This window comes from Diplotaxodon limnothrissa, linkage group LG20, assembly GCF_057381915.1.
Source record: "Diplotaxodon limnothrissa isolate DT_005_m linkage group LG20, D_limnothrissa_male_GT1.1, whole genome shotgun sequence".
Taxonomy (NCBI): Eukaryota; Metazoa; Chordata; class Actinopteri; order Cichliformes; family Cichlidae; genus Diplotaxodon; species Diplotaxodon limnothrissa.
Window position 1 is genome coordinate 5,348,643 of NC_140615.1, and position 10,975 is coordinate 5,359,617.

The following is a 10,975-nucleotide window of genomic DNA, read 5'->3' on the forward strand; positions in this document are numbered from 1 at the left end:
GAAGGGCAAATCACTAAGACAGAGCAGGTGTGGACTCCAGGATTTGTAGGTAGCAGCAGCTTAGTGTGAACTAAACCTGTTGAAAAAAAACGTTAAACTCGTTTGCTCTCTCCATTTGGCCCAGTTTGTCTTTCTGTCACCTTAAACCTAGTTATTTCCCCCATTCCACTCTACACATCACTGGTATTGTTCTGCTGGAGTGGGTTTCCAGTTTCTTTCTGTAGGTGTCCTTTCGTTCTTCCTTGACCCCAAGACCCAAAGGCTCTCTTTTGATTGCATTTCTATACAAGGTCTATATCAGCAGGTCTCTGTTGTCTCTAGTGGGCCAGTGTGCATCAATCAATCATAAAACCACTAGAATGTTGGCAGGTAGGTATTTGTAATACTGATCAAATGTGACCTTTAATTTAGTTATTTGGAGGCTACTGTTCACAGAGTAAGACTTACATAGACGTACAAAATGTACTCTCATCAACTTGTACAAACCCTACTTTGCTAGTCAGCATCAAACATCACTGTTACTCTGCATATTAATTAATTCCCCACTTTTCCCCCTCTTCCCTGATATTTTTATACTGTTCAAGGTGAAAAACCTGAACTTCATCCCCGTTTCAGAATATGTCACAATATAGTTTAAGTTCAACAAATGATTATCCACCACCACTTCTGACCCCCAATTACTAATATTATGACCTAAGTAGTAGTCACTCAATCATCAGTTAGAAACATCTTGAAAATCTGGTAGTTTTAGTTTTGTTTTTTAATCAAAGAATCATATAATGAGATAACTCCTTACGCCTCCTTTTCCTGTGATAGCAAACTGAATATATTTTGTTTTGGAACTTTTGGCTACATAAAATATATTCACAAACAGCTTTTGCTTTGGGAAGCTGTGGGCTATTTTTTGATTGTTTCAAAACATGTTGGTTTTGAAACAAGCTTTACACCTATTCCCCATTTTTCTAGCAAAATATGAAAATGAGGGCTGGTTCAAGACTTTTGCATAATGCTGGACATCTCATTATGAACAAATTAAATACATGAGAGTAAAAAAAAAAAAAATGAAATAAGTGCACAAAGGTTTCACAGACTATACACAGAATTTTAATCATCCTTATCAAAAATTGAAATGTATGTTACTTTGTCCAAAATATCTGACAATTATACTCATGCAACAAGAGAAAAACAGTTTCTAATGAACATAGTTGTGAAAAAAAAAATTCCAGCAAATGTCATCCAAGGCATTATAATGCAAACAAAACTACATGGCATTGGCTAAGACTCAGGGGACATTTTAAATAAATAGATGACAGTCTGAACTCTACACAATCAGGGAGTAAAAAAAAAACAAAAAAAACAGAAGAATCCACCTATAACCTTGAGTCACTTAATAAAATTTAATTGACAAAGGTTACATGAATACAATGTCAGAGTACTATTTAAAAAAAATAACATTGCAGGACTGCATCTGACAGGTAAAAAACAATTCAAACAAAGAAGAAAAAAAACCACCTAGACGGACTGAACGATGAAGATGTAACTACGTGGATAAGAGTGCGTAAGGTGATGCAACACTGAACTACTTTTTTCCCAACAAACACCAACTACTAACTGTATAAAATGCATCCACACAACTGGGCAAATCAGTAGGTATTCCAAACACATTGGGGAAGTAATGGCTGTACAAAATCTTCACATTAGTATTACATTTCTGTTTTTACTCAGTGAACACAGGGCATGCTGAGACCACCCCTGCGCTATGTGGGTTTAAAAAGATGAAATTCCAAAATAAGGGCGCTTACATAAAGAACAGCAGTGTAGCATCAATGCATAAAGAATATCTCTTTTTAAAAAAAGAAAAAGGAAAAAAAAAAACACAACAGGTACCATTTACAAAAAATATTTAAACCAAAAAGCATCCACTGGTGACAAAAATCTCATTTTCAAACAGACCAGGATCTGACATGATGGCTTCATGGCTGTCATTTCCTGTCACTAGCTTCGTTATTTTCAAAACTAATGCTTACGAAAATAAAAAGCTGGTCCTTAGTGCTCAACCAGATAAGCTGAGCATGACAGCATCCATTTTTTTGGATGAACAAGGCCAGAAAAGTTCATAGTCTCAGCAGCCATACAGCCAGCTCCCTGGAAGACCAGTGTAGGAGTAGAGACAACAGAAAAAGCCCAGTGGTAGCACTGTGGTTTGGTGTATGGCGGTGAGGCAGGAGGAAGTACAGATGAAAGGAAAAAGTGGTGGCAGGAGGTCAGCTGCGATGAAGAATCTCAGGCAGGGTAGAGTTCAGAAAGAAGTGATGATGTCAGTGACAGTGCTATGAAACTCGGATCATCTGAGCCACTGTCTCATCTGCTGCTGCCTGGGCGACATCCTGCATCAGAAGGGCAGAAATGGGAGGTAACAAAAGCAAATTGAGCTCATACACTTAAAATCTCACAGTTTTAAGTGTATGACAATTTGCAACAAGCATTATAGGCTTGAGTTGCTATGTTCTTTCTACACACAGCTGCCTACCTGTGATAATCCCAGACCCATTTCCTTGTCCTTAGGGGAAAAGAAACGACCACCATCTCCCCGCTTACGCTGCATTGCATGACGATGGCGAGACTCGTGTAGATATTTCTGCTAGACAGGAAGAAGGTGGATTACTCACATTAAAATTTGGTTCACAACAAGCCCATCACTAAAAATCACACACAGAGTACAACACAGAAGAATTTAAATATATAGGGTTTCCCCCCCCCCCTCTCAAGTCTATACGTTTGACAGAAATGGCCTACCCTCCTTTCCTTGGGAATCTTGCCCTCTGCTTCCAGCTTAGCCCGAGCCTGTCTTCTCTTTAGGATGCGATGGTACTGTTTGGCATTGACATACAGTGGCTCCTCTTCAAGCATTTCAGCCCCTGGCAATGGGATTCGCTGCATTGTGGGAACGCCGCCACCTCCAGGTACCATCTGATTGAAGGAAAAGACAAAGACACAGTGCTTAATATGTCACGCATTTTACAACAGATCCTACTCACAAAAAGACAAATATCAATCCATTCAAATAAAAGAAAAAATTCACACTGCTCTTCCACACCCATACAGATGTTTTAAGTCATTCTTATTTAGACTCCCCAACAGTTGCATACTGGGTCTCCACTGCCAGGAAATTTCACAATGTCAGTTTATTCTACTAACTACTAGCTTAAGGATGCAAGCTGCCCAACCTGAAAAGTCCAGAGCAAAATGACACAATGAAACTGACCATCAACTACTGTTTGTACAAAATGGGTAGCATTCAAAGACAAGCCGGATTTGGATGACCATTCACGTCATTAAGATTACAGTCTATGCAGTGAACACGGCATCTTTTAAATGTGGACTTAAATTCAAGGAACCCTATTTATGCTTTGTTGTTTTCAGGCAATATAAGCACCAATAATGAAACTTCCAAAACATTATTAGTTTTACTTATGAACAAAATGCTAATGTGAATTGTATTTAACATGGATACAGCCCGGGAAGAGCATGTATCCAAAAATCACCTGTTTAGAAGGACCACAGGTTTACAGGGGGGGTTAAACAAACCTAGACGTGTTCATTTTAGGGTTTGATAAGGTGAGCTATAATTATAACTGACCTATGAAAACACCAGTGATCATTCATAAAAAATATATGTTTAAGCCCATGACCTTTACCATATACCCATGTGAGAGTCTAGATTAGGAAAAACAAAGGTAATAAGGTGCTGGGTACCTCTGCACAGGGCCTTACCATGACCATTCCACCTGCATTGACCATGTTGCCAGAGACGGGCAGGGTGACGGTCACAGTGCCTTGGCCGCTGTTGGTGGTGTTGGTGTTGGCACTCCCTGCTTGTACAATCTGGGCACCTGCCAAGCTGGCAGCTGGAATTGTGATCATTCCTGAAAACAGATAATCATCCCAAAACTTTTTGAACATGACAACTCACCCATGCTCCTATTTAGAAAGTCTAAATAGCAGAAGTCAAACACAAATTTTGGAGGACAGCCTAGTTTACCCTGCTGCAAGACAGTACCATCTGCATTGACAGGCTGGTAGACGATGGTCTGTCCATCAGCTGTCTGTGCCACCTGTTGGCCCTGCACGCTGATCTGCTGTCCCTTGATAGAGAGGGGGGAAATTACTTTACATCATTTTATGGGGATTTATTTATTCAATAGATTTTTAAATAAGAAGCTTGGGTTTTTGCTTTTTTAATTTTTTCAAAATTTAGTACTTGGTTCTGTCCAGCTGTCATGCCGGTCTGGGGCTGCTGGATGATGATCTGCTGAGGCTGACCCTGCTGGCCCTGCAGCTGCAGAGTCTGACCACCTTGCAACTGGATTTGACCTGGCTGCACCAGCTGGATCTACAGACAGGTACAAAAACATCAACAGTGGTTAACTGGATTATAGATCAACACCACAGCAAACAGAATAACAAGGATAAACATGGAAAAAAAGTACACTTTGCTACCTCGCTATCAACTTAATCTTACATAAACACTAAAAATAACAACAAGGGGAAAAAAACCTACTCAGTGTACAACGTGCTTCTCAAACTTCAGCGTTTACTTCCAAATCTATACTAGTTAGTTTACTATTAATATTATTCCAGAGTAAACAGTGTTGCTTTAGAGAACAATGTATAATTTAATTTAGATACTTTACCTGCTGTAGTCCCTGAGCACCAGATACAGGGACCTGCATTATGGTTTGACCCTGACTCCCTGACATGGCCTGCACCATAATGGGTTGCCCTGACGATGTGATGAGCTGTCCACCGCTCACCTGAACCATCAGAGGCTGTCCCTGGACCTACAGGGAGATTCAGACAGCTATTATAGCAGCACTGACAGTGTTCGTCTCGGTGTCTCTTGTGACTTGCAGAGCTGCATGCAAGTGGTATGACATGAGAAACATCCAGGATACTACACTGTGGATAAAAGCACTTGTTGATCTCACGTTTATGGTTTCCTAAAATACAAACATGAAAGCATCCTGTTATATAGCATAGATTATTTCTGGACCCAATGTATCTAGTGTATGTTTAATCATTTTTCTCATGAGCTTAGGCTACAGAAAAATACAAAACTTCTGCATGTAGAATTTAGGTCTTGTATTTACAGCCATACTGCTATTGAAACAAGAGCTTACAAGAACGGAATTTGCTTCCTGTACCTTTGTGGTCAAGATGTTGGTAAAATTAATTTGCATTCACATGTTCAACTTGGTACTGATATTTCATCTTATACCATAAAGTGACCACAGCGTACAACTTATGGTCTGTGGCAGCAGCAGCAGCATGACAGGAAGTAAAATTGTAAGGGCAAAGGTACCTGCTGACATTATTCAGCACAACAGTAAGAAAAATATCAGACTATGATGAACAGTGGCAGCCAGTAATGGATGTGGATCCATGCAGACCTCAGAAGGTTGTTCTGTTGTATATTCTGCATATTTTTCTCCACAGCCATCGCACTTGAGAACAAGAACATCTGACTTTCTAAACTTGCTTTTAATAGCAAGAGACAAGCACAACTCAGTTTAGACAGCCATGAGAGCAAAAGCAAAAACCGGAGGCTGACACAGAAAACACTGTGCTGAGGAACGTGCAGTTGCAAGACATGCTTGGGAGGGAAATGATGAACCAAACAGCACAGATGGGTCCTGGAAAAATAAAAATACAAACAGCCCTGGCTATGGCATGCAAACCGGTAGGCTGTGAAACAGTCATGACACTGACACAGGGCGGCGGTGACACCACTACCTGGAGTGTCTGCACCTGCTGGCCTGAGGCCGTCACCACTGGCGCCTCTGTTTGCAGCTGCACAGCCGTCACTGTGCCCTGTGTCTGCAGGCAGGGCAGGATACAGACTCATATATACAGACTCAACAACAAAGTACCAAGAAAATATATTGGAACTGGATTATTGCATCTCAAATCATCATTTTTTTTTAAAAAACAATGTATACTCAACCATTTCCGATTTGCCTAAAAATTATATGGTTTGAGGCTTGGACATATCTATAATGCCTGCTTTGAAGTGTTAGCTTCATGTTTGAAATATATCTAGATTTATTTATTTTAAAAGGCCAGTAAACCCAGTTTTCTGCCTTTTAGGCAGAAAGAATCTGCACAATGAAAACTCAAACAAAGTTTGAACATGATTACCTTAAAAATTTGACCTGAAAAGATAAAAAAGTTTGCATATTTTTAAACAATTATGTTCTTGGTTATAAGTAGAGTAATTAGAAAAGATCTGTTCTATTTAGATTATTAATATTTTTGTGGTATAAATGTGTGTCATGTCTCAATCTAGCATGAAACTTGAATGAAAATAGCATCTTCTTCATGTTTGTGACTGAGGATTTCATGTTAAAAATTATTATACATGTTATTTTGCATTATTGTGAAATACAGCTATATATCGTTGAGAAATTGTCACTAGTTGTCTTTTACAATGTGACTTTTTTATTAGTCTTTACTAGAGATACCACTTTTTTATGTCCGATACCGATATCATAAATTTGGATATCTGCCGATACCGATATGAATCCGATATAGTGTTTTTTAATCAATAAAACTGTTTGTTTAATATATTGCTGCATTTTGTATAAGTTCATACTCAAGTTTAAATAAACAACAACACTAAAGCTATTCTGTTATACCTGTATATAAAAAATACACTGCACCCAAAATATTTCATAGTTCAGCAATACTGATCAATCTAATAAACTTAAACCTACTCCATCCTCCCTATTCTGGTATTTTAAAGAGTACTTAGCAGAAATATTAAGCAACCTAACTAATAGGGTTCCAACTCCCAGCAAAAAAAAAAAAAAATAGGGAACCACCCCCCACCTCATGACGTTTAATCAACGTAATCAACTTTAATTTGATGCAGCGTGGAAAATAAAATGCACAGAAATAAATTATTTTTCAAGAATAATTAAATAGATTCAACGTCTTTCTTCAACAGAACTGCAGACTGCACAGATCGTACCTTCCCAAAGGAAAAAGTACTATAGCTTAGTAGGGTATATTAGACTTAATGGTTACTATATACAGTAATGGACTTCTATACATTTTACATCAGATTAAAATTTTGGGTGTGAGAATCAGATATTATTTATTAAAAGCTAGACAATAAAATTGTCAACCCTAAGCTCACCTGCTGCTGGATCTGTCCATTGGCTGTCTGAACAACAATCTGCTCTCCAGTAGTAGTGGTGGCAGTGGTGTACTGCTCCATGGCTTTTTACCGTGAAAAACCTGATGAGGCAAAGACAAAACATACAAATGAACAAATATTGGATTTCTATGGTTTACAGTGCATTTTATACGTAAACAAATGATAATTTTTTTCGACAGCAAAAAACCCCGTCTTTTTAACCGATATCTACGTGTTTTCAATTTATTGTTCTCAATATTTAAATAGGACCTACTGCTTCCTCACACCGACTTGTGCCGCACTGTGTCAAATGTGAAGTCTACGAATTTCAGCTGAAACATAATCCCCCCAGGAGGACACAGCTGTGTCAGCTGCTGGATTCCTTTAAAGGGGAATTTTATTTAGCGGGTATTTTAGTGGGGAAGCTAACACGGCTAGCGCCAGTCCGCTAGCTAAAAGCGTGGTAAATTCTAGAAAGCGCATAAGGATGCCATTTGTGTCGTAAACTCCGAACGTGTATATTTTCTTGTGGGCAGCTTGTTTATTACAGCTCATTATAATGTACCTGGCAGCGTTTGCTGACGGTCGAACGGTGGCTTTATACCCGATCTTTGTTCGAGAAACGATATTTTAGCGAAGGAGCTAACGCTAGCTAAGGCTTGTGGACCAAGCGAGGATCATGTTTCCTCGCGGTGGCCAACGCTAGAAACATGAAGCTATTTGTAGGTCTTGGGACGCAGCGGTCGAAATCAAACTGCAATTTGAGTTTTTTGCATTAAGCAGGGTTAGTAATTTGGTTGGTCCATGACAAACCAATCCGTGCTGACAACTACCAATGCCTTCAATCGGGGCTTCCTTACCGTATCTTCGCTGTCCGGTTTCCCTCTGATTGGCTCCAGTACAGCTTGCTAAAGCCCAATCAACAAAGTGAGCGGACAAAATGGCGCAAATGAAACAACGGCGACTGGGAGAGAGGTGCGCAGCTGCGTGACACTTGAACAGGGGGGCGAGGCAGCGTGCAGTGTCCCTGTCCCCTCGGCAGATGTCGCCATTTAGTTTGAGTTTTTATATTTCAGCAGACTTCTCCTGACTTGTATTATTTATGTTAACTGGTATTCGATCATGTTAAAAGTGGAAATTAATCCAGCATCAGTACCGTCAAACCTGCAACGCGTCCAATTTAAGTAGTGTTATGGTTCAGGTAATCACCTTTGTTCAGTACAGGGACACGTAATAATGTTACCTCCGTAGCGCTAGTTGGCAGTAGAGCGCCGATTTTATGCTATGAGCCCAGTGTTTGCGGAAGTACTTCTATGAGTGGTGCCATGAGTGCGTGAGCAGCAAGGTTAATTTTAATTTATAGTAAAATAAGTTTTTGTTTTCATGACACCTAAGTGACTCCCTAAAAACAAGAAAAGAAAAACGAAAGGAATAAAAGGACGACACATCGTTTATTGGCATGGCCAGGTCTGTGCAGATACTCTCCCTCCTCTCCAAGTTTGGTGCTCCATCTCTGATTTCCTCAGTGAGCGCTACCAACTGCCGATTTGCAAGCAGAGGGGCCAGCAAGGCACGGATGGGACAGGGCCCTGCGCAGGCAGACAGAGGATCGAGCAGACCAGGATACAGCGATCAGACATCTAATGGAGAACTCGAACTGGAGGACGTGGAGGACAAACTGCAAGCCTTAATTCAGTAAGATTCAATAGGACTTTTCACACATTTCTCCAGTGTAAAACTATGTTAAATAATAAATATATGGTGTCTTTATGACAAGATATATGAAGTATTCTGGGGATTTGTTTCAGGGAAGAAAGAAAAAGACAGAAGACTGTGAAGTATCACATATTGAGGAGGCAGATGACACCATCAGGAGCTCCAGAGAGGAGGTTAACCTGGGATGCCATTGAGCAGATCAGGTGAGAATGAGTGTTAAGTTTGTCCAGACAGTAAACTAAGAAGTGTTTCAAATTAAGCCTCATATGAAATCTCAATCAACTTTCAGACATCTGAAGCAAAATCAGCCAAATGAGTGGACAGTAGAGCGTCTGGCTGAAGGCTTCTCTGTCAGTCATGATGTGATCCTGAGAGTCCTGAGAAGCAAATTCGTCCCCTCTCCTGAAAGAAAAGCCAAGCAGAATGCAAAAGTAATGGCTAAAATGAGCCAGCAGGTGCTGCCTTCAGGTGCTAGGACACAGCAGGACAGGTTGAAACTTCCCGAAAGGAACTCACAAGCCATACTCCCACCTGGAAGCACAGAAGGTGCTTTGATCCCTGTGGCTAATCAGACTCCGGTGATTCAAGGTCATGGCTCACGTTCCCTAGCTAAGAGTCCTGTCCCTGTTACTGTTCAGCCCACACACATTGCAGCTGGTATTAGTGAAGATGCCACAGTGACAGAAACAACAGAACGCAGCACTAATGACAGTGACCTTACAGAGGAGGATGAAGAGAGTTGGGATGGACAGGTGTTGACACAGGAAGAACTTGAAGAGCTTGTGAAAATGGAAAAGCCCTCTCCAGCAGTCCAAGTTGGGAATGATTTCTTTGATGCAGATGGAAACTTTTTGTATAGAATCTGAGAACATGTTGTGTTGTTAGCTCAGCATGTACAATGTTGGGGTCGTGCAAATTACCAAATAAAAGTTATTTTGAATCTTTGTGCAAAAGATATTTGCACTTATATATTTTTTTCGTCCAGATATTTCATGCCCATTTCACCCATGTATTGACTTCCCAGTTTATCCCTATGTCAATTTTTATTGACATAGACAAATACACTCACAAGCCACTTTATTAGGTGCACCTTGCTAGTACTGGGTTGGATCCCCTTCTGCCTTCAGAGCTGCTTTAAGTATTAGTGGCACAGATTCAACAAGGTGCTGGAAATATTCCTCTAAGATTTTGGTCCCTATTGACATGATAGGAATTATGACATCATAAAGTCATACAATTGCTGAAAATATGATACATATGTGATGAAAACTTCCTGTTCCACAACATCCCAGAGGTACTCTATTGGTTTGACATATGGTGACTGAGTGCAGTGAACTCTGTCATGTTCAAGGAATGAGTCTGAGATCATTTGAGCTTTGGTATCCTACTGGTGGGTTTAACTTGTGCATACATGGATGGATGCAGTCAGCAACAGTACTCAGGTTAGATGTAATCTGACACTCTAGGGATCCCAAGTCTGACAAGAAATTATCTCCCACACCCTTTCACCACAATCAGCAGCCCAAACTGTTGTGCCTTCAGAGATACTCTCCTGCATACCTTTGTTGTAATGAGTGATTATTGGGTTTTTGTTGCCTTCCTATCAGCTCAAAGCAGTCTGGCCATCAACAATTCAATGCCAGAGGAATGATTACTTCAGTTGTTGTTACACAACCACAGTTCTGAACTTATCCCTTTACAATCTTAAAACTGGGACGCTTTGTAAAATGTAAACAAAAACGGTCTGCAGTGATCTGCAAATCTCATAAAGCCACTTTTCATCCACAGTCAGACACAAAACATCACATTTAAACTGAACCACAGGGTACCATCACAAGAAAAATATTTTGAATTTGATGGTAGCAACAAATGTCCAAAAAGTTAGGAGAGTGCCATCGTGTAACATCCCCTCGTCTTCTAACAAATGCATTTTCTTTGTTCTACTGTGAATAAAATCTGGGTTTATGCGACGTACAAATCACTGCACTGTTTTTTTTGGAACTGGGTTTTTATAAATCATGTGAAAATATCCCCAGTTGACAGTTACCCATTATTATTGTA

The 10,975-nt window shown here is 40.0% G+C and overlaps 2 protein-coding genes across 8 annotated transcripts; one reads left to right on the forward strand and one right to left on the reverse strand.

Annotated features, from left to right (window-relative positions):
• Window positions 1-1,388: 1,388 nt before the first annotated feature.
• On the reverse strand, window positions 1,389-8,133 carry nfyal (nuclear transcription factor Y, alpha, like). 7 transcript variants are annotated; one of them, XM_085344111.1, is made up of 10 exons: window positions 8,059-8,133; window positions 7,199-7,299; window positions 5,794-5,877; window positions 4,695-4,841; window positions 4,262-4,393; window positions 4,043-4,145; window positions 3,757-3,926; window positions 2,797-2,970; window positions 2,531-2,641; window positions 1,389-2,387 (listed from the first exon to the last, which is right to left on the reverse strand). In XM_085344111.1, the coding sequence occupies exons 2-10, from the start codon at window positions 7,277-7,279 to the stop codon at window positions 2,331-2,333; spliced, it is 1,059 nt and encodes a 352-aa protein (XP_085200237.1). In that variant the 5' UTR covers window positions 7,280-7,299; window positions 8,059-8,133; the 3' UTR covers window positions 1,389-2,330. The 7 variants fall into 7 exon arrangements, with proteins under 7 accessions (XP_085200237.1, XP_085200239.1, XP_085200238.1 ...); XM_085344113.1 differs by having other exon boundaries at window positions 2,531-2,638; window positions 3,775-3,926; window positions 5,791-5,877; XM_085344112.1 differs by having other exon boundaries at window positions 3,775-3,926; window positions 5,791-5,877.
• Window positions 8,134-8,524: 391 nt separating this feature from the next.
• Window positions 8,525-9,826, forward strand: ngrn (neugrin, neurite outgrowth associated). Its single transcript, XM_085345143.1, has 3 exons — window positions 8,525-8,893; window positions 9,007-9,117; window positions 9,204-9,826. Exons 1-3 carry the CDS (start codon window positions 8,658-8,660, stop codon window positions 9,778-9,780), a joined length of 924 nt encoding a protein of 307 aa, XP_085201269.1. The 5' UTR covers window positions 8,525-8,657; the 3' UTR covers window positions 9,781-9,826.
• The last annotated feature ends 1,149 nt before the right edge of the window (window positions 9,827-10,975 follow it).